At 43.6% G+C, this 23530-nt stretch overlaps 1 protein-coding gene across 2 annotated transcripts in view; it reads right to left on the bottom strand.

The window, feature by feature from the left end:
• Window positions 1-18053, bottom strand: part of LOC129819551 (dolichyl-diphosphooligosaccharide--protein glycosyltransferase subunit STT3B) — a 90973-nt gene extending 72920 nt beyond the window's left edge. Inside the window, exon 1 of one of the 2 annotated variants that reach the window (XM_055875902.1) lies at window positions 17575-18053. In XM_055875902.1, the coding sequence (XP_055731877.1) occupies window positions 17575-17834 (260 nt within the window). In that variant the 5' untranslated portion in view covers window positions 17835-18053. The remainder of the gene's footprint in view (window positions 1-17574) is intronic. The other variant, XM_055875901.1, reaches the window with a different exon arrangement.
• Window positions 18054-23530: the final 5477 nt, after the last annotated feature.

Below are 23530 nucleotides of genomic sequence, written 5' to 3'. Positions count from 1 at the left end.
CCTGCGGCTATGGAACCCTGACCTGTTCACTGTGATCATTAGTATTTGACCATGCTGGGCATTTAGGAACATTTGAACATTTTGGCCATGTTCTGTTAGAATCTCCACCCGGCACAGCCAGAAGAGGACTGGCCACCCCTCATAGCCTGGTTCCTCTCTAGGTTTCTTCCTAGGTGTTGGCCTTTCTAGGGAGTTTTTCCCTAGCCACTGTGCTTCTACACCTGCATTGCTTGCTGTTTGGGGGTTTTAGGCTGGGTTTCTGTACGTCACTTTGATATATCAGCTGATGTAAGAAGGGCTATATAAATACATTTGATTATTGAAAAGACTTCTCGAAAGGGAAACGTCAAGTTACTTCTTCCCATCAAAAGAAAATAAATAGTGCCTAATATTAGAAACACCTTAATATTGAGGTGCACCTAACGTTCCCGTAAATGTTTTTCATCACTGAGCAAAATTCAGATTTGCTGAGCGCATACTGGAGCGATGCGAAAATCCTGTACAACTTCCAGCGCACGTTTACGTGTTTACTGAGGCTGTACCCGCTTTAATTGTATTTTGAACAGTGGTCAATTACCCTGTGGCTATTTGATCATAATGTAGTCCTACAATCAAAAAACAATGTAGAAAATGCACCCTGTAGCATTTTAACATGGAAGTAGTTCTACCATTCAGCCTACAATGTGTGGTGCTCAGCGCCTACATTCCACGAGACTTGTGGGGGGGGGGGGGGGGACAAAAAAAAAAAAACACTTTAACCTGTTTATCCACTTGTCCTTCAGACGAGGTGATTGAAAATGTGATGCAAGAAAGCGCTTAACAAAATGCAGGATTATTCCCATAGAATTATTACAGAGAAGCAGACAAATGATGCTACCCTCTGCCTACTTAGTTTATTCAAGCCCGTCTCAAAATATAACACTGCCTCTTAACGCTTTACGTTTTGTGCTCTTGTAGGAAGCAATCACTGCTCCATTGCTGACTACAAATGATCTAGAACTGGGCTAATAACTCACTAACTAGCAAAGGATATGAAAACATTAACAAATGTGCACACGTCGCTACATGCCATCTGCATATAGGCCTACTGCAGCTCTGATTGGTTATGGCGCACCGGCCTGTGTAGAGTACAGGCCTGAGGCGTGCCTGTCAATGCAATAGAATCCTACTCTGATGCATTCTGCCTACAACCAAGTCTTGCATAGTTAATTTTGTTTCGGTTTATTGCATTGAAAGTGGCTAATATCCACAGTAAAGTGAAACGGTGACATTTGTTGCACCCCCCCATTCATTTTAACCTCTGAACAGCCTCAATTCGTCGTGGCATGGACTCTACAAGGTGTCAAAAAGCATTCCATAGGGATGCTGGCCCATGTTGACTCCAGTAATTCCCACAGGTTTGTCAAGTTGGCTGGATGTCCTTCGGGTGGTGGACCATTCTCGATACGCGCAGGCAACTGTTGAGCGTGAAAGACCCAGCAGCATTGACACAGACCGGTGCGCCTGGCATCTATTACTATACCCCGTTCAGAAGGCACTTAAATCTTTTGCTTTTCCCATTCACCCTCTGAATGGCGCACCTACATAATCCATGTCTCAAGGCTTAAAAATAAATAAAAAAACGTATTTAACTCGTCTCCCCCCTTCATCTACACTGATCGACGTCAATAGCTTTCACCTAGATCCGCCTGGTCAGTCTGTCACGGAAAGAGCAGTTGATCATAATGTTTTGAACACAGTGTACATTCCAATAAAGCAGAGGAGTTCTTTTTTAATAATGAAAGGGGTCCGTCATCATCTGAGAGGAGTTAATTCCTAAGTGGCTGTAACATCTCCCTTGATCTCTCGAGAGAGAAAAAAAGCGCCACATCAGTCGCTCAAGAAATATACTTTGAAGGTCGCAGCTTCACTTGGGATAAAAACAATGGGATGAGAAGATAATACTGCCACAGGGGCTTTTCAGCCTTTGAATGCAGCATTTTTTTTTTTTTTTTTTTACAAGGGCTAGGGGGAGGAGGGAGCCACCAACAAAACAACAAAAGGAAACCAGGGGAAATGTTGCTTTTGAGAACGTAACACGAGATTATGTAATCAAGGATCATACAAATTAATAATAAACTAAGGTTTCAATGGGGCTTTATACCACATAATTCAGGAGACAGAGTTGACTTGGACTATTCCTATTTATTATGGATCCCCACTCTTCCTGGGGTCCATCAAATATTAGGGCAGTAATACATAATACCATTTTTAAAACACTAAAATACATTTTACACAATAAATTAAGGGTGTGCCCTTTGAGCCACTACAAAACACAATTCAGGTGTACCTGTGTGTGTGTGTACAAGTGTGTGTGTACCCGTGTGTGACTCGTCAGTTGACGCTGTTCCATGAGGTGTATTTACCTCTTAAATCTGATTTTACTGCTTGCATGAGTTGATGTGGAATAGAGTTTCATGTAGTCATGGCTCTATATAGTACTGTGTGCCCCTCTATTTAGTACTGTGTGCCCCTCTATATAGTACTGTGTGCCCCTCTATATAGTACTGTGTGCCCCTCTATATAGTACTGTGTGCCCCTCTATATAGTACTGTGTGCCCCTCTATATAGTACTGTGTGCCCCTCTATATAGTACTGTGTGCCCCTCTATATAGTACTGTGTGCCCCTCTATATAGTACTGTGTGCCCCTCTATATAGTACTGTGTGCCCCTCTATATAGTACTGTGTGCCCCTCTATATAGTACTGTGTGCCCCTCTATATAGTACTGTGTGCCCCTCTATATAGTACTGTGTGCCCCTCTATATAGTACTGTGTGCCCCTCTATATAGTACTGTGTGCCCCTCTATATAGTACTGTGTGCCCCTCTATATAGTACTGTGTGCCCCTCTATATAGTACTGTGTGCCCCTCTATATAGTACTGTGTGCCCCTCTATATAGTACTGTGTGCCCCTCTATATAGTACTGTGTGCCCCTCTATATAGTACTGTGTGCCCCTCTATATAGTACTGTGTGCCCCTCTATATAGTACTGTGTGCCCCTCTATATAGTACTGTGTGCCCCTCTATATAGTACTGTGTGCCCCTCTATATAGTACTGTGTGCCCCTCTATATAGTACTGTGTGCCCCTCTATATAGTACTGTGTGCCCCTCTATATAGTACTGTGTGCCCCTCTATATAGTACTGTGTGCCCCTCTATATAGTACTGTGTGCCCCTCTATATAGTACTGTGTGCCCCTCTATATAGTACTGTGTGCCCCTCTATATAGTACTGTGTGCCCCTCTATATAGTACTGTGTGCCCCTCTATATAGTACTGTGTGCCCCTCTATATAGTACTGTGTGCCCCTCTATATAGTACTGTGTGCCCCTCTATATAGTACTGTGTGCCCCTCTATATAGTACTGTGTGCCCCTCTATATAGTACTGTGTGCCCCTCTATATAGTACTGTGTGCCCCTCTATATAGTACTGTGTGCCCCTCTATATAGTACTGTGTGCCCCTCTATATAGTACTGTGTGCCCCTCTATATAGTACTGTGTGCCCCTCTATATAGTACTGTGTGCCCCTCTATATAGTACTGTGTGCCCCTCTATATAGTACTGTGTGCCCCTCTATATAGTACTGTGTGCCCCTCTATATAGTACTGTGTGCCCCTCTATATAGTACTGTGTGCCCCTCTATATAGTACTGTGTGCCCCTCTATATAGTACTGTGTGCCCCTCTATATAGTACTGTGTGCCCCTCTATATAGTACTGTGTGTCTGTTCTTGACTAGGGGACTGAAGAGACCTCCGGTGGCATGTCTTCTGGTGTATGCAGGGGTGTCTGTGCTGTGGGCCAATAGTTTAAAAAAAGAGACAGCTCAGTACATTCAGCATGTCAATACTTCTTACAAAAACAAGTAGTGAAGTCAATCTCACTTTTGAGCCATGACTGATTGATATGCATGTTATTATTGTTAGCCCTACGTGTACATTTAAGGGCCGGCCGTGGCGCCCTGTTCTGGGCCAGTTGTACATTTAAGGGGCCGGCCATGGCGCCCTGTTCTGGGCCAGTTGTACATTTTTCCCCAAGTCCCTCTTTGTGGAACCTGACCACATGACTGGGCAGTAGTCCAGTTGCAACAGAACTAGGGCCTGAAGGACCTGCCTTGTTGATATTGTTGTTAAGGCAGAGCAGCGCTTTAGTATGGTCAGATTAAACCATACTTGATTAGATAATCAGTTAGGCAGAAATGCAGGGATAACATGAGTGGGGAAAAGAAACCACGTAAACTACTGCTGTCTTCGTTGGTCATTTCGGGAACAGTCTTCGAAATCGTTTAGAGAGCCTTTGAGGAAATGAAGGTCGTTCCAAAGACACTCACCAAGTTCAGCTCACCTCTCCTGTCAACCCGGTTAGCGCACAGGGCAAAGACACTGCGGCAGCATCTGTTTTGGCTGAGTTACTTAACAAAATAACACTGTCAGTGGGGAAGATATCCGTACAAACCAATCACAGCATCATGTTTCTTGCAAAACGTTTGTCAATAACGACGGTATGACAGGTTTTTCTGAAATAGTGTCTAGACTGAGAATGCAAAGAACACTTTAAAGCTTAGGCTAGCCTAGGCCCTACATCAAGACCAAACTTAACCAAAATCTAGTCTTGAAATTGGCTCTCTAAAGAATCAAAGTCGATTTGATAACAGACTCAACCAAAAGAGCGAACACTAGACGACACAATGGACTCTGGGATTTTTTTATTTCTGTCCCGTCTATCTGAGGAACTGTTCGTGACATGTTGGGGTCCAGGGTGGTGAGACGAGCGCAACCTCTTGCCGAATCCCTACCCTGTCTTAAGGCAATGTTGATCCATCCTCCATTTTGGCTTTCTGGAATAACAAATCATTTCCTGGTCCATGGGTGCAAAAACAGATGCCAACTAATTTTAAATTCACAAATAATAAAGTGTACACAGTTTTATCATGGATTCTTATTTCAAGCTGTTCTTTGTATAACTCTAGACCCTAATAACCAACATTCTATCAAAATAAACCGCAAAGTGTTCTTTGCGAGGTAATTATTCACTGGCCCCCAGTTGTGGAGCAATAGTACGAGCGAACATTAATGGGCTTGGCACAACTCCAGAAAGCCTGTGGTGTTCTGTTCACTGTGCATGCATGTCTGTTAGGATGTGCATCCCCAGCTTCATTAAACAAATCTTCATTTGTTTCCCCATTTGCAGGGGGAGGAAAAATAGGTAAGGAATCTAGTGACAGATTTATGATCCAATTGAAAAGTGGACAACTCAAACTCAATAACCCCAGTAACTGAGAAACTGATGGGATGCGAGAGTAAGGACATGGCATCTCCATTACCTCCACGATGCTTGTAAGTCAGAAGCAATTGTCAATGTTTTGTTAGGTGTCCAGTCACCAGACCGTTACTGTGACTTAGCAGCAACAGTGCTGAAGGATAAAGCACCTGACCTTTAACCTTGAATGCAAGCCCTATCGCTATCCTTTCTATTTGAGTCTTTCACTGATAAAAATTAAAATAATAAATGCATGACGGAGCACGTTAACAAAATGCTTACTATCCCTCAAAAGAACGAGAAGAGACAAGGGCATCCTTCTACCGGTCAGGTCAGAGGTGTCAGGCTTTAAATTCTGAGGGCACAACCGTGTGATACAGTAGCCACCCTGCAATTGGTTAGCGTACCGTGGCTTCTGCAGAGTGGTTTGATCCCACTAGCATAGCAATGGTACTGAGGGAATTCCTGTTCCTGATACTGGTGAGGCGTATCAGCAATATCTTTACAAATCCAGATCTCTCAATATTGTCAGAATGGATGGTATCATGGCAAATCCAGGTGAAGAGCTCCATCAGTGCGGTATCCACTAACGAGTGAGCTCCCGAGTGCAGCGGTCTAAGGCCCTGCATCTCAGTGCTACAGACACCCTGGTTTGAATGGGACTCCCATAGGGCGGCAGACAACTGGCCCAGCGGCGTCTTGGTTTGGCCGGTGTAGGCCGTCATTGTAAAAATGAACAAGAATTTGTTCATAACGGACTTCCCTAGTTAAAACAAAAAAGGTTCAAAATAAAAAATATTCACTGACATGTACTAGGTGACACTGCTACAGCTTGTGGTATGGCACACAGTTAACTGATGAATATTATATAGCCTATGTTAGACCAAATATTAGGCTAACTAATGGAAACACAAATGACTTATAGAATGACTCCACAATACATAGAAATCACTTGAACCCCCCCCCCCCCCCCCCCCCCCCCCCCTCAGCAAACCGAAAGGGTCAGTCCGTCCTATGGAGTTGGAGACTAAAGGGATCAATGCAGACAGGGGGTATTATGAAACGTGGGACATTGACATTGATTTGCATTTTGGAAGGCCACTCACTTCCTCAACCACCAAGCTTCACATCAAGGACAAATTAAATTCAAGAGCTGCTGAAAACAAACATTCATATTATATATATATTAATTTCTGAAAATCAATTTGAGGCCAAGGAGAGGAAGGGACAAGAGGATAAAGGAATCTCTGCTTTTAATACTAAGACTGTTAGAATGAAATCTCTTGGATTTTAAAAAGGGTTCCGTCATGGGAAACGCAGCTATGATAAATAAACCTAGAGAAAAATAGAACAAATCATTTTTTGGGATTAAAAGCTAGACTATTTGATTTGTGGTCATATTCGGTGATAATTAGCCTAACACAGCATGCTGTAAACACTATGGAAGATCCTTGAACTCAGTAGCACTGACAATCATTAGCAGCAAGTCACATCTCGCAAAATTGACTTTGAAAAGTAAACAACGGATTGGAGAAGAGAAAACGTGACAGGGCAGGCCTATGATTAAACCTACACAATTTCAAAAAGGCCAAGAAAGAGGCCGATGAAAATCAAAGGAGAAATAAAAATGTTTATACAGCAGTCTGAACTAACCGATAGTAAAATGTACAAAACTGCAAGGGGGAAAAAAAAAAAACTGATATATCCTTGAGGGTATGCTATTAATTTTTTTTATCAAAGAATACATTCAAATTGGATATTAAATAGCCTCTAATGGATTTGAGGGGCTCGCCTTCAGTGTTAATGATCATGACCAGCTCTGCACTTAAGTACACTAAAATATAAAAGTTCACTACACAAAAACGAACGATAGAAGCAGATGCTAGAATAACCCATTACTTCGACTAGGCCTAATCTGCATGTTTGATTCGCTTGCTTGCGTCACATCAACAAAAAAAAAGCACTACCATTTTAATGTCCAATAACTTCCACTCCTCACAGAAGGACCCTGTGGTCAACCTTCACCTACTTATGTTGCCAAAACAGGCTTCCTGACTATGCTGAATGCATGCATGATCAGTATGCTCTGCACCCGTCAATCATACTGCTGTACCTCAGGTTTTTACCTCCATCAGGCTTAGTTCAGGGGCTGTCCTAACGTCAGGCTCACTTGATTCTCAGGGGGCTAAGACTGCCCCTCTCGTCCCCTCCTGTGGTTCTCCATGGCTACCCTGTGCAGACTACCTGTCAGAGCACTAGCAACTGCAAGGCGTGATGAGTGAGGGGATTTGACAGTAATCTGACAGGCCCGTCTTCCTCTGGCTGTCAACGAATGCCAATCCATTCCAGCTGTCACTCTTAGACACCCCTCTCTCCCTTCATCCTTTAACCCACTGCCCTTCACCTCTCCTTCCGCCTGAATGTCGCTGCACTACGGTGACTACCCTGGGTAACCGTGTCCTTGAGTGGCTGTCGATGATTTGCCAACCTGAAACAAAATGTGGCCCGAGAGCCGCCGTTCTATAATGTCACGGGTTGCGATGAAGCCATCTCTTTTTCATTGCAATGGGGGATGAACTGGAACACACTGCTTGAACAATAGCAGCATCTGCAGCAGGCAAACATGGGGGCAGTCGGACTGAACACAAGCTAGCGGCATATCTAAAAATGGGCAAGGCGCCTCTATAGCCGTGCCAAGAGGACACTGTGTGCTTACAACAGACAGCAGCAGAAACTGAGACGGTGCCCATGTCCAGAGAGAACAATACATCAGGACCCATTAAAATAAAACTCCCCGTCTCTGCCCTGCCTTGGACGGCAGGACCAGATACACCAAGTGGCCAGCTGGCCAATCAGCTTGCCAGGTAACCAGCCAAAAGGGACTAACAACCCCAAAGAATCAGCCAGCCAATCTGCTAGCAAAATACACCAGTAACAGAATATGCCAGATGAGCTCACTGGAAACACTGATCAGTAGCCATCTAGTAAATGATTCTTCCAACCCACAAGTGGCAGACTATGGCCCAACCTTCACAATAGCCCTTGCTTTCACAGCCCTTTGATTGCTTGACTTCTTAAGGCTAGGGGGCACTATTTTCACATCCGGATGAAAAGCGTACCCAAAGTAAACTGCCTGCTACTCAGGCCCAGAAGCTAGGATATGCATATAATTGGTAGATTTGGATACAAAACTCTAAAGTTTCTAAAACTGTTAAAATTATGTCTGTGAGTATAACAGAACTTATTTGGCAGGCGAAACCAAGGACAAACCATCCAGGGGGAAAAAATGTTTGAGGTCACTCTTTTAAATTGGTTTTCTATGGGGAACTAGATTTATGAGGGACCTGGTTGCAGTTCTTATGGCTTCCACTAGATGTCAGTCTTTAGAAGTTGGTTGACGTTTTTTCCTTTGAGAAATGAAGTGGCTCTACTCCCAGAAAGGAAATGGCTAAGTGTACTGTGGTGGTTGGGGCACGCAACCTGAAGCTCGCTCCACTTTCATTTTATCCGCCATTGAATATAGTTTATTCAGTCTTAAATTTTATCGATTATTTACTTTTAAAAATACCTAAAGTTGGATTAGGAAAGTTGTTTGAAATGTTTGGATCAAGTTTACAGGTAACTTATTAGATACTTTGTAGTCATGTTGCGCGAGTTGGAACCAGTGTATTTTCTGAATCAAACGCGCCAAAAAAAAATGACATTTTGGGGGTATAACGACAGAATTTATCGAACAAAAACAACATGTGATGTTTAATGGACATATTGGAGTGCCAACAGAAGATCTTCAAAAGGCATGAATTATACCGTTATTTCTGACTTTTGTGTCGCGCCTGGCGGTTTTAAATCTGATTTTCATGTGTTGGTATGCTGGGCTCTGTCCTCAGATAATCGCATGGTTTGCTTTCGCCGTAACGCCTTCTTCAAATCTGACACTGTGGCTGGATTGACAAGAAGTTCATCTTTAAACCGACGCATAACATGATTTATTATTATTATGAATATTTCTGTTTTTGCTATGTTCGCTGGGTGTTGTCAAATCAATCCGAGCGTGAAGGGATCACGAAGAAGTTAAGGACTTCCACTATCAAGTTTGTAAAAACAAGTTACAGAAGAGCTTGTGTAGGCTAATATGGAAATAGTTGAAAGACAGAAACAAAAAAACTGACACTCAAGCGCCCGGCTATTTGAACTTCTCCACTAAAATATATTAAGCAGTTGATCTTATTAAAGCAGCTCTGTTCCCACTAAGCAACCCCATCTGGCTCACAATAAATTCAACATTAGTCTTAGAAATGGAAAATAACCCCCACAAGATTCCCTGCCCAATGAAAAACTGAGAGGCTAATGCATTTTTTGGACAATTGATTCTCTCGCTCATGAGAGGCCATGGTGTGAGATAAGTGAAGGTTTCCCCCCCCCCCCACCCCCCTTTGGCTCCCACCGACCATTTGCTGTCAGCTTCTAGCATCATCCAGCCTCCGCCCCTGATATCCATCCCAGAAAGATAGGCGATATCCCAGAGATCAAAGGCCAACTAAAAGTTGACAAGAAAAAAGGGGGAAAAGGGGGTTGTGGCCATCAATCCACCACATTAGTTATTCAGCACTGCGTATATACTAACCATCCTCTCGGGGAGGGAAGTGAGAATGAAATCTCAGGACCTGGCAACGAGGAGCTTGCTTTTTTTGTGCATCAGCAGATTAGTTCCCTTAGATCTCTGACCAACATTCTCGCCCTAGACTCCTGACGTTTCTGTTCACCGAGATGGAACGCCAAAGCGAGGGGGGGGGGTGGCGAAAGTTGAAGCGTAACATTGACAGCCAAGCCAGGCGGGTGCTCACACTGCCGAAACAGAGCAATCATTCTGAGATGATACCTACGATGAGGTCACGGTTCCGTCTGTTATTGCAAGACGGATAGGTTCTGCCGGTCATGGAACAACAACCGCATCCAAGTGCATGTGGGTAGGCAGACTATACCGAGAGAGAGCGGGAGAAAGAACTGACTGAACAGCAATTGTGAGCTGTTTTAATGTCAGTTAAAAGTGGTAGGCTGAGTGCAGCCTTTTTTTTTTTAACGCCTTGGGGTTTATTGGCAGAATACTACCCTACAGGTTTTGCAAGCGATACGTTTTATACCATTCCGCTAGTTCAAACATCCCCCTGCATACACAGCCTCACACAGAGACCTCTAAAAAAGCATTAGGCTTTATCTCCCACTCCCCAGGATGCTGGCCTCCTTCAGGAAGACATTGATATCTAAGGCCACTGGGGTCTTAGCGGTAAGCAATTAATCACATGAACAAATACTCCAGCGCGCTGTCGCCCTTTATCACGGTGCTGCTGCATGGCCTCTGGGCTGCTGACAGGAAGAACCTCTCGTTAGGCAGCCTCGTAGCACACTTTCAGAATCACACCGTTAGGCATACCGATGTATAATTAATTTGGGCTGAAAAGGGGAACGTCAGCAATTGCCAATTCCGTGCGCGTAAACTCAACCACATTCCTCGTCCCAGCTGTGCATAGCTTTGTCCGTCCTCATGAAATGAGGGCCGCTTGTATAGGAGGGCCTTGCGCTTTGCTGCAGACGCCAACGACTCTGCAAAACCTGCTCGAACACCATTCACAATTCAAAATTAAAGAAAATGTCCATCTCAATGAAACCAATTGAAATAAACAAACAGGAATACAGGTGCTTTATAGGTCTTAGGATTGCTTATTTCTACAGTGCGAGTGTATTAAAACACCCCCCCCCCCCCCCTCCCCTTAACCGGTAAACAGTATACCGACGTATTTGGAAATAGCCACGATGCGGTTTTTCAATACCGTCGAAACTATATAAAAATGTTTAGAATTGTAGCTACTTAAGTAAATACCTGAAGTCAATTTGTGCAATACGTTGGGAGATCAAGCAGATCGTGTTCACTTCGTGGCACATTAAGAAACCTACCGTAGGGCCTCCCGAGTGGCACAGTGGTCTAAAGCACTACAACAGCCTAGAGTTCGATGTCATTACCGGCCAATTAGCCCAGCGTTGTCCGGGTTAGGTGAGGGTTTGTAAAGCCGGGGGGGGGGGGCTTGACTTGGCTCATCAAGCTCTAGCAACTCCTTGTGGTGGGACGGGCACCTGCAGGCTGACTTCAGTTGTCAGTTGAACAGTGTTTCCTCTGACATATTGGTGCAGTTGGCTTCCGGATTAAGCGAGCAGGTGCTACGAAGCACGGTTTGGCGGGTAATTTTTCAGAGGACGCGTGACGTCTCCCAAGCCCGTTGCAGCAATGAGACAAGGTTTGTGAATAGCACGACGGGAGAAAGCTTGAGCTGTGTATTGACAGGGGTCACGTTTTATATTGAAAGTCAGTGTTTTTTGGCTTCAATAGAGTGATCAGAGGGACATGCAACTATAGTTTTCCCTTCTAAGGAAATACATTACTGCAACACATTCAGCAGTAAATAGCTTCATTTTCATCAGATGACAGAAGTGCAACACTATTTGGCTGGCAGCCACAAGAAAATGTGCGTACAATGAAAAAAGGCATTTTGGGGGGAAAAACGATGCATGGCCATCATATTTATAATGTTTATCATAGAAAGAATGTAGCCAGCTACATTTCCTAATGTTTTGCTTACAACAGTAAGCTGGTCTGCACATGCTCTGAAGGCACGGCGTCTAGGCTGGCAGCTTTGTGAGGGTTAACAAGTTTGAATGACTTACATACGTCCTCAATGGAGTGTGTGTAGCCCACGTTGTCGTCAGGGGCTCTCCTTGACAGCTCATGGTCATTGTGCTCGAATCATGAGAAATTGTATTTTTCCCTGCCACAGACACCTGGATTGCTCCTGCACTTTTCCCCTATACTTGTGTTTCGCCATCTTGATCGATCTGCGTAGGTCGTATTTGTACTGTTTAACCAACCTATTGTCCCCGGCAACCTTGCCCTGTTTATAAGCAGCATCAATCGCTTGAAGTTTTCCTACAAGGTTGCCATCAATCCACGATGAGTCAGGAACATGTTGAAAAAACTAACGGTATCACATAATTTTTTTGACTGAGTCACCATATTCATTGATGTTATCTCCAGAGGCAACCCATAACATACTCCAGCCCACGTGATCAAAACAGTCTTGGAGCGTGAATTCTGATTGGTCGGACCAATGCTGTACAGACCTGACCAACTGACTTTAACTCTACCCCGACGACAATCATGACTGGTGCAGTTTTTAATATGCATATTGGCTGCATTCTCCTCTTCGTTCTCAGACCATCTGCTCTTACCCAATCTTCTCAGAGCAGGCAGGCCTGTTGCCCGAGTGACTCCAGACTCCACAGACACAGCGTGTACACATACTGCTCCAAAGCCATTACCATTCTTCCTTCAGACAAGGGGCGGCAGGGTAGCCTAGTGGTTAGAGCGTTGGACTAGTAACCGGAAGGTTGCAAGTTCAAATCCCCGAGCTGACAAGGTACAAATCTGTCGTTCTGCCCCTGAACAGGCAGTTAACCCACTGTTCCTAGGCCGTCATTGAAAATAAGAATTTGTTCTTAACTGGCTTGCCTCGTTAAATAAAGGTAAAAAAAAAAAAAAAAAAAAAAGCATGAGTCAAAACTTTGTTCATTTGTACAGTCTCTCACGTTTGATTGTAAACGTCCAAACTCACCAGAAATTACATTTCGGTAGCTCCTACCTATATACAGCATGTATGACTGAGCTAGATTACAATTAGTTTATTTTTGTTTGCACATTTAGCTAGCCAACACAGTAAATAGACAGGTAACTTATGTAAAATATTAGACAGTATGGGAAGGCTTAGGCTACAGTATTACTGTGCGATATGTGCGCGACATCATTGCCTATTTAATCTCAGACTATACCAGGACATAGAAATCAAAACTATTGATAAACTAAATATTGAACAACAATGTCTTCCGTATGCCGTGGCCTAATGATAATAGTTCTGAATTATACAGCATAAAAAGGCAATTGTCACCATAGAAGGCGAATGATGGGCGCTCAGGCGCAGTTATAATTCTCGTTGGCGCACGCCGTTTGATTTGGTCTGATTTATAAAACGGGTGAAACGTGCATATGTATGGTATGCCCCAAGTTTATAAATTAGTCTTTTCAGAAATGGCGCACACAGATATTTAGGGTAACATTTTCACAGCGGTTATATAAAGAGGCCCCTCGGATCTAAGCTCCTTCCTGCCAGCTCAGCTCCTACGCGTGCTGCAGGTGCCCAGGGTAGGAACAGCACACGGCAGCCATATCGCCTCCACCACTGCCTCTGCACCCTGGGGATGGGCACGCGGGAAATGGAAGATAATCGTGAGCTTAGCATCAACAACCTTGATTGAAGACAACAGGAGAATAAAGTGGTGCGAGTGATCGTTCCCTCTGTATTGGGCGTGATACGAATTCTGTTACGCCTGGGACTGGAGAGCGGAGTCTAACCGAAGCCAGAACACAATCAGCGTCTTTGGGCTTGAAAATGTGCTTCAAAAGAAATGCACAATGATTGGTCTCATCTCACGGGTCTCCTCGACGCTTGGCTAATTAGCAGGAGCCATCATCGTACAGCTGCCTTTCCTCATCTGCAGGAGCCCAACAAAGGTTCCTTTTTACATGTCAATTCAATGATCATCAGGATGAATCTGTGTTTCTAATCGATGAGTCACTTCCAAGAGGGTGGGTAGAGTGATCCAATGAGAGAACACTAACGAGATAAAGATTCTTTCAACATGAGCACTCACTAGCCAGAGTACATTTAAAATGCTGCTTTTGTTTGTTTTGTTTTTTTAAATAATCACACAAACATTCCATCTCCTTGGTTAATTACCCATTTGAGGTACTTGCAATTCTGGCCTGGGCCTGCATTTGATGACATAGGTTAAATGCAATTGGAACTATGGAGCCAAAGCACTGGTAAGCCCAATTCATTGCGGGGGATTGGATCAAATCGAGCCTTGTGCCCTGTGCTGTGTGTGCCGAGCAATGCATTATAGGGACTCTGTTTTACAAAGTTTGCCACCCACTGCAGGTAATTGGACACCAGACTGCACTGAATATTTCATTAGCTGTTGGACAGATGGCTGCGACAGATGCTGCAGGGAATAAACTTAGGTTTTGGGATACTCCTCAGCCAAGCCGCTGTTAGAGATATCTATGAGAATTGGAGCTTTTCCACATCCTGCTTTAGAGTAAGTGCAGTGAGTTGCACTTTCCTTGCTTCAAGTAATCTGCCTTGATACATGTTCAAGGTACATGTGCGATAGACCAGGGATAACTGGAGAAGACTGAGTCCAAGTTCCCTAGACGTGCACTGTCTGGATGGAATCCACTTTCTTCTCAGTCAATAACCCAGACAGATGTTACTGCATACATGGGTGGAAATCAACTCCTTTGAGTTATATTGAATGGCTCCATCAGCAGCTTCGCAAATATTGAACAAAGAGAGAGAAATTTGCCAGAGGGGATTTAGGGGGTCACTTCCCCCCCCCAAAAAGGTGTGTAGGCTATCGCTTGGATTTCAAGCTTGTGGTATGAATTTCTGTCATCTCAATGACGTGTTTGCAATCCCTTCAGTCAGTCAATGCAGCATCTTGACGAATGAGATGTGCTGTAATTGTTTAAATGATCCAAGTGATGTTTTGGCCATGGTGATCAATGCTAAAGTTAGACATGAGTTTCTACACAAAACCTTACGCTGATTGACGTCGCCTCGTGTTTGAAACGAGTAACCTACGGACCACCGATCAAATAAGGCAAATCAAAATGGCTATATTATTACTGTAATACCCCCAACTGTTCTCCAAAAGTCCAAGAGGTGGGGAGAATACAATCGTAGAGAGCAGTGCTAAAGATAACAGGCTTGTCATGCCACTCACTGTTCCATCACAGACAAATGTTTGCCTATTCCAATATTAGCTTGGCATACTGCCGACAGAGCCAATCTCGCAATTTCAAATTGCCTGCTTGTTCAACATAATGGTTAGTTTCATAGAGAGGAGGCTCAACCAAAAAGCAATAGGGGTATTATAGCATCTAGGCAACCAAGATAACCAACTCCGTCCTCAGATCAGCATGACATTCGTTTATAGCCATCATCTAGCCTATTCCATTCTCGCTGGCAAGTAAAACCCTTGATTCATTGATCACAAGCATTTGGACGTTAACAGCGATTGAATTAACATATTTTTTTAAAGAGACCAAGGCTCAACACAAACTCAATGTCATGAAAGAGAATTGATTTGAGGAACGCTCTTTGAATATACTCCTAACAGCAGCACGAGTTACAAATCACCTGCTGCATCAAATATGACACACCTGGTTTTAATGCATCTGGGAAAGCTTGATAGATGGGTGAATGAGCTTCCCACATTCCTCAGGTCACCTAGTACATCACACAGCTAGCAAACGATTTACCTTACAGAACGGCTGGGAAACCATGTGACCACCCAAGGTAGTCTGTTAGGCAGCATATCAGACATAGGCCAAAATAGGGAAAAGGGTGCCATTGATTATATGGTGCAATACTTTTGACCAGGGCACATTGGGTGTCATTTGGGACTCACACAGTGCAATTCTGCATCGAGTCTCCTTGTAATTTTGCTGAGGAGGCTCTCTGGTGCTCTACTTGAAGGCACTTCATACAGACAACGCACTTAGGTCTGGGCAAAGCTTGGTGCTTAGAACAGGAGAGGACCATTAGTAGTTGTGTGAAAAGTGCAACGTCAGCCCAGGATCTACCAATTATCCCTGCTCGTTAACATAGCACGCTAGCAAACACTCAAACACTCAGATTTCCAATCATTGCACTAACGTCTGTTAGCTTTGGCTAGTAAAACTTCCTTCATACTGGACACAGACATGAAAATGGTATCGACAAGTTCACCTGCCTCTGGGGATGTAGATGAAGGGCCTCATAGCCAAAACGTCCCTTTAAAAAAAATGAGTGCAACACCAACAACTGCCTGGGCAGATGAGGATGCACTTTATTGATGATAATGCACCAATTTCAGCTGTTTAACTGCAGGGACAGCCTTGCTAGCACCTTGTGCAATCATGCACAATACTAGCCAATACTTAATGGTGTCACTCCAGTAACAGCACATCAGCAGTGCTGTTTGAATGGGACACTGCCATACTGATTTGATAACAATCCCAAGAATGAATGGCAGTGCAGCCAGTCGGGCCAGTACAACGTGAACCATTTTGACAGATAAACAATAGCAGAATAATCCTGTGTACAGTGTGAAGGAATGGCCAAGAACAAATCGAGGGGAGACATGGCCCCTGGCTTCCGGTTTTTAATCCTGCCGTCATAAGAAATGCCACGTCAACTTGATTTGTATTAGAAATTGGCAGTGTCAAACTACATTCAAGCTGTCCAGTGGCCACATTAATGTTAGGAGGACAACACACATTGTGTAGAGCAGCACTTACATGCCTATTCTATAGTATTAATCATTTCTACAACCTTGGATGTTTTGGGGATTGTAAATTATACTCTAAAACCTGAGATGCAGAACATAGTTGACCATGTCCTACCCAAAGTGAAGTGGCACTGACTGTCCTCTTGGAGCCACGATAACACTGACTTTGGCTAGGATACTCAACTTGGATGAGTGAGTGAATCGATGAACGAATGACTAGAACGGGGCTCCCCAACCCCAGTTTAACTAACCTTATTCAATATATCAACCAGCTAATTATTAGAATAAGGTGTGCTAGATTAGAGTCGAAGTGACCCTTCAGGGTGGCAGCTCTCCAGGACCAGGGTTGAAGAGCCCATCAACTAGAACAATAAAGTTCTAGGCCTATTCCTCATGAGGAAATGTCAAGGGTGTTTTGACGTCGGGGCATTGCTTGCCTAGCTAACGTTACAGTAGTTAGCTAACAATCCGTCAGCCTATTTATAACACTGAGTATATTGTTGCTTTGCAGGTTAACCGGTGTTAGTTTTACAACGCTAGCTAGTTAGCTATTAGATTGGCTAGCTAAAGTTACTCATCATATTTGAAAAACCGTCCGGTAAAAGTTTTGCAACCGGTGAAGTTGTGCATGACGCCGTTGTTGACTACGAAAACGGCATTATGCGGCCAGGGAGACAAATCTAGACATCACCGTGCAGTCAATAAAACGAGGCACCAACCCATCTAGAACAGCAGCAAGCAAGAGTCGCTCGTGGCTAGCGAGCCTATTTACTACAACGCAACCAAAGATAGTTTTGGGCTAGCTAGCTAATACTGGAAATGAGTTAGCTAACTACTTACCATGGATCAAACTCGTGGATGATGCTCTCGAACCGGATCACTGCAAAAAGTCTTGAACTGAAGCCTGCCAACCAGGCCAGAAAAAGAATGGTAAAGGAGAGTAAGGACTGCCACCCTGCTGGCTGTGCCAGTCCGCCAGAGAGGCCTCCTTTTCCCCCTCCTCCACACGCGGCGTTAGGTCGGCTGTTACCATGCAGCGAACCCCCGGCATTCAAGGACGCTTTGTGCTTGCCGTCAGTGGCTGTGTGGTGCTCCGCCATATTCTGCGTGGTTTGAAAGAGCACGCTTCCCTATCTCCTTTTACTCCAGTTCAGCTCTCTATATTTTGACGTGGTTTTCTCTCCTTATCTTCGCTGTAAAATCCACCGGCTTTTTATTCACATTTGTCAGTGACAACCACCATTACATACAGCACGCTCTCGCAACAGTCGATCTGACTGATTGGTGATGGGAGGGAATGGGCGGAACACCAGGAAACACCGACAGCCTCTCACAGAACGACAGGTACAACAGGAGCCAAAGACTGCTGAGCCGTTGGATGTTAAAAAACCAATCCCGCGCAAGTACTACGATGACAGACCGATTTATCTACCAATGGAATGTCAGAACCTACATAAGAACGTTGAAATCCTGGAAATGAATTTATTACAGGGGCTACAATATAATTTTTTATATCCGCTTAAAAATGAGTAATTGTGGTTTCTTTAATTATTTACTGTGTGGATTTGATCGTGATTCCAATGTTGGCCAAGCTGCACATAAAGTAGTTGCATGATACCTGTCCCCGACTCTGAGAATGGAATGGGTGGGTTGTCTTGTCGACAGGAGAGAGACTGCGATTGTGAAGATGAATAATTTTAATGTGAAGTGATATTTCTATTGCCCTTGGAGGTTCTCTGCTGAGGCATGGGTATTAATAAAGATGTATGTGTTCTCCTCACTATTTGTCCCCCAGCAAAGACAAAAGTACACCATAAATCATTGTGTAACCTAGGTATAGTTGTTCTCTGGATAGTACAGTTTGCAGCTTTTTAGATATGCAGGCATCAACAGAGGAAATGGGTGAGTTGTTTAATTGACTGTGATACAATTGATTGGAAATCAATAGATTTAATGATTGGTTGATTGAAATGCTATAATATTGGATTCTGACACATGTATTTGTGTGTGCAATATCAAACACATTCATCACAATATGTTCCATGAGACACATAAAGACTCATGGGCAGTTTACATCCCTGGAGGGAAAACTAATGTGGGTATTATAACAGTACTTATTACTACAATGCACAATTACTACCACGTTGTATTCAACTGACATAAATACAAATAAAAAAGGTATTCTTGACACGTTGCTGGAATACAGCATCTGTTGCGTACTTGGCTGTTATATCTATATTAGGTACATCCTTCAAGCCAACCTACACAGATTCCTTGCCCTTGAAAATTTCTCCTCACTGCATTTTACCCTGAAAAAGAATGAAGTAGCTTTCCTATGAAAAACAGGGTCATTGAATACACATTTTTGAAAAGTGATCTTCAGAAACCTTGAATATGAAAAGATGTTATGAAGAATGTGATATGAACAGAATGAAATAGATAGCCCTATCTAAAATATGGTTTTATTCAACTCACTTCCCGACAATGCAACATCTGTGTTGCCTCAGTGTGGTATAACACACCAGTACCATAAACAAGGCTATCAACTTTCACAGTCAATGTACAGATGTACAGTACCATTGGGTCACATAGAACATGGGAAGAATATTCATAGTGGAACATTGGTGGGTAATTGAAGCTTTGGGACAGCTTAACGGTGGGCCTGGATAGAGAGATAGAGACAGAGATAAGAGGGGGATAAAGAGAAGCAGATGAAGGATGAAAGAAAGAGTGATGGTGGGATGCCTTGCAGGTAAACCAGAATCAGATTAGGTCCATAATACACAGACAAACCACTGCATATGTGTGCTATTGCTGCAACTCAGAGCCAAGGGGAGGAATTCAGCCAGAGACAATGTCTCTCATTCATCACGAATGCCTGCATATTCCACAACAGGCACATTACCCTCCAAAAAAATCCTGAAAGTGTGACCTTTGAACCAATGGAAAACAATGCCGTGAAGATAGTTTCAATGGCATCCATTGTCACAGCCTAGATGAAAACGAGCTGCTTTGGATGCAGATGCAGGCTGGGCATGGCAGATTCACTTGCTTCTGTCTCCTGAGAGAGAGAGCCGCGAGTGTCTGTTTGTTCCTCTCTGTCTTTCATGGCTCCTTGTTGACTGGCTTTCATGAGTTCTTTCAAAAGAGGCACGCCGCGAGACAGAGATAGTCTGCAGGTGCTTACTCAGCAAAGGCCTAGCATACAAAGATTCAAGATGGCGGGTCGGGGACTTCCAATCTAGTAAACAATCTGGAGGTTCGTAACTTATTTGTCATGGCTCACAAGTGTACAAAAATAGGTAGAAAAAGGGGGATAAGGCCCCCTTTTCCCAAGGCTCTAAAGCAAAGTACAAAAATTCAGTCATCGGTAGTGAGCAACATCAGGTTGAAAACAGTCACAATCATCCATGTGTCTGTTGGGTCATAAGGGATAAGCAGTGTATGCTCTGAGGTTGAGAAGGTAAAGAGGCCTGCTTGTGGTACCACAATACCATCCAAATGGGTCTTTGAAACAGACATGATCTGTCTGAGAGCATTGTAGTCCTATTCCATGCGTCGGCTCAAGCAATTTGTCGGGGTTTCACACAGTAGGCCTCCAATCATCTCAAACCACTCACAATTGTGCTTCTTCTTGTTATGTAAGCTGAGGCAAGTCGCGGAATACCTTGCTCAATGTCGCAGTTCTGAGAAACACGTATTTTGCAATGTGCTTTTTAATGCTGCATCCAATTTCATGCAGATAGTGTGAATTGTAGTGCAGAGCTTAATCTGGTGGCACAGTCTGTTATACAGGATGGAAATCAAGAGGAATCAGAAAAGCAAGCACATCAAGTTCCAGCATTAATAACCACTTGCCTTGCCTTGCACATCTGCATTACAATGAAAGCTAATAAAAAAAAGCTACAGAAAAGCCAAGGTTAGCAACTTACCAAATGATAATAACTTGACAAACATCACTCGCATGTAAAAACAGAGACAGGATGTTTTGTCTCCATTGCTTTTCAAGAGAGCCGGTCATCTAGTTTATTATTTTGAGTCTTTTTAACAGAACATTTCTCTTGTTTTACAAGCACTACAATGTTGCAAACAGAGTTAGAAACCATGTGAATGTTTGTGTGAAAGCAGGGACTTTGAACAATGTAATGGGCTAAACAGTAGCCCATTCCTCAGGAGCATGCATGCATTGACTCTGTTGAGCTCTACCTATTCTAACAGTGCTACAACCTCAGGAACAGCACATCATATGCGGCTGTGCATCACAATCACGAGTGGAGAATAGACCTACTAGGTGAAATTGAACAGCATGTCTCTGTATTCTGACCAATCCTGTATTACAAAAGTAGCAATAAGTTAAAAATAAATAAAAGTGTTATTAAAAGGCACCTGCATAATTGCTCTATTAACCGTGTTTCTGTGGCAACGTAATATTAATCCAATTTCACCAAAGCGTTGTTCATCTCCTTTTAACCCAGACAGCTTTTGGTTATGCAAAGTGGTGTTGAAGGGGGCAGGAAGCCAAATTAGCTCTGGTGTTAATATGTGGGTATCAACTGTCTTAACCCTGGCAAGGGGTGACATTTGCTCTGAAAGTGTGTATGCCTGAGAGTGTCACATTGACTATAGTCTCACTTGGCCAGATTTACAGCACTGTAAGTAGTAGAAAGCAGACAATGTGAGACTATGGACTCTGGCTTGCGCAACATGCCAAGATATTCTTGCAATATATCAATCATCCAAGAAAAAAAGGTAATGTTAGTTAGGAGTACTTTACACTCTTGGGAAAAAAAGATTCCAAAAGGGTACCTGGTAGAACCCATTGGTTTCAGATATAACCCTTTGGGTTCCATGTAGAACCCTCTGTGGAGAGGATTTCACCTGGAACCAAAACGAGTTATTCAAAGGGCTCTCCTATGAGCACATCCCAGGCAATCTATTGTGTAGATCCAGTTGTATGCCACAAACCCAAATAAATGAAAACGGTAAGCAAGATATAATTCCCAGATCTTAGACGATCTTATCTTTTCAATTTGTGGTTGAGGCATACAGCTGGCTCTGCACAAAAGATGCAACCTTTCCAGTCCCATTGAGATACTTAACTGTAAAAACTTGGAGAAAGTTCTGGCTCAGAGAGAACAAACAGCTCATCATGCACATACTCACATCTACCTGAGAATAACAAAGACATCAGTTGTTTAGCAGTATATGTCAGCCCCTGAAGGGGATGCTGTGTTTTTATTTCCTAAAAGCATGGCTGCCTCTTCAACAAGCTCCCTGGCTTCGTTATAGATGGGAACTGCTCCTAGCTGCTCCCCATGAGATGCCTCTTGAGGTTGATAGCCTGCCATTCAAGAATGAGAAATGGTACACGTGAAAAACAGTTGAACTTGGCCTAATATCATCCCGCAGACAAAAAAATACGATTCAGATGTTGAAAACAAGTGTGCCTCCCAATTTCCAAGCTGTCTCGGCTGACGAATAGCTTCACTCTGAGATTCTTGAGCGGGCAAAGCATGCCATTTCATTTGAAAAACAACAGATTTATGGGATGTTACTTGGGTGACACCTCCAAAACTAGACGGCAATATTCTGACAGCAATATTCTTTTCTAGAAGAGCACTGAGTTAGTTACATCAACCATGATGACGAATTATCCAAAAAGGTTCCATGTTGGCTTTAAAAGGGGCAGTGCAGTTAAAAACGTGATTTTTCTGTTTTTTAAATGATAATTCCAAACCATGAGGTCAACATCTTTACATTTTTTGTGTAAGCGCTGTTTGAAACAATTGCTGGAACTTTGGCCTGTTCAGGTGGGATAGCAAGGTTGTTAGTGAGAGTGTATTGACTGTAATGAAACAAAGATGACTGCAGGAGCCAGGAAACAATGTGTGTGCAAGTGTATTCTATTGGAGTGGTGACCTGTATTAGGAACTCATAATAGTAAGTGGCCACAAGGAGGCCCCTTCAGGCTCTTCTATAGTTGGAAGAGAATCCTACATTGTAAAGACACAATACATGAGTGAACCCTTCACCCCCACTTTTCCTTCACCTTTCCTCTGACTCTCCTCCATCTTTCCTTTACTGACAGTGAAGGAATGTGTCATGTTATGTCCCACAATAACACAAAGTGTAGGATTGTAGAGGTTCATTCGAGGCTCTTCCAGGTTTCTATTAAAACAGTCGGCTCATGATTCGTAGTCAGAATAACCTGCAGGCCTGGTCTGTTCTATTTTTCAAATCAAAAAGCCATGCAGCAAATGAGATTCAATACAGAGCAGCCCTCAACCCAGACTGTGCCTCAGTGGCCTGGCCGTGTCTAATCGATTCTTCCCCGGTCGCCCTGGCTCCGTCGTCTCACAGTGCACCATTCACGCCTCTGTAATAAAGTTAAACTGAGCCGGCCTCGTGGAGAAAATGAGGGAGGGAGAGATGGAAAGAAGGAAGAGAGGCGAGGGAGGTGGAGTTACTCTGTCTGTCAATGTGGCTAGCTGCTAGGCGGTGAATTCACCAGCGACTACGCGTCTGTGACATGAGAACGCAGTGGCCGAGAGTGATACCATTCCCTCACAGCAGCGCTGCTGTGTCACCTGCTTGTAAAACATGGGAGACAGGATCTGTTCAATTCATGATGCACTGACTGTGTCCTTGGTAAGTTCTTCCTCTATTGAAGTCTAAGTGACTGGACAAGCCACGTTAACTGGATAGTCCACACAGACAGAGGAGGTGGAGGCAGCTCTCTCTCCTTCTCCTCCATCCATCCGTCCTCTGACCCCATTCAAACAAAGAGATATGTCTG

This window comes from Salvelinus fontinalis, chromosome 22 (genome assembly GCF_029448725.1).
Source record: "Salvelinus fontinalis isolate EN_2023a chromosome 22, ASM2944872v1, whole genome shotgun sequence".
In the NCBI taxonomy this organism is placed as follows: domain Eukaryota; kingdom Metazoa; phylum Chordata; class Actinopteri; order Salmoniformes; family Salmonidae; genus Salvelinus; species Salvelinus fontinalis.
The sequence above is the reverse complement of the archived record's forward strand: the minus strand, read 5'-3'. Positions and strand labels throughout refer to the sequence as shown.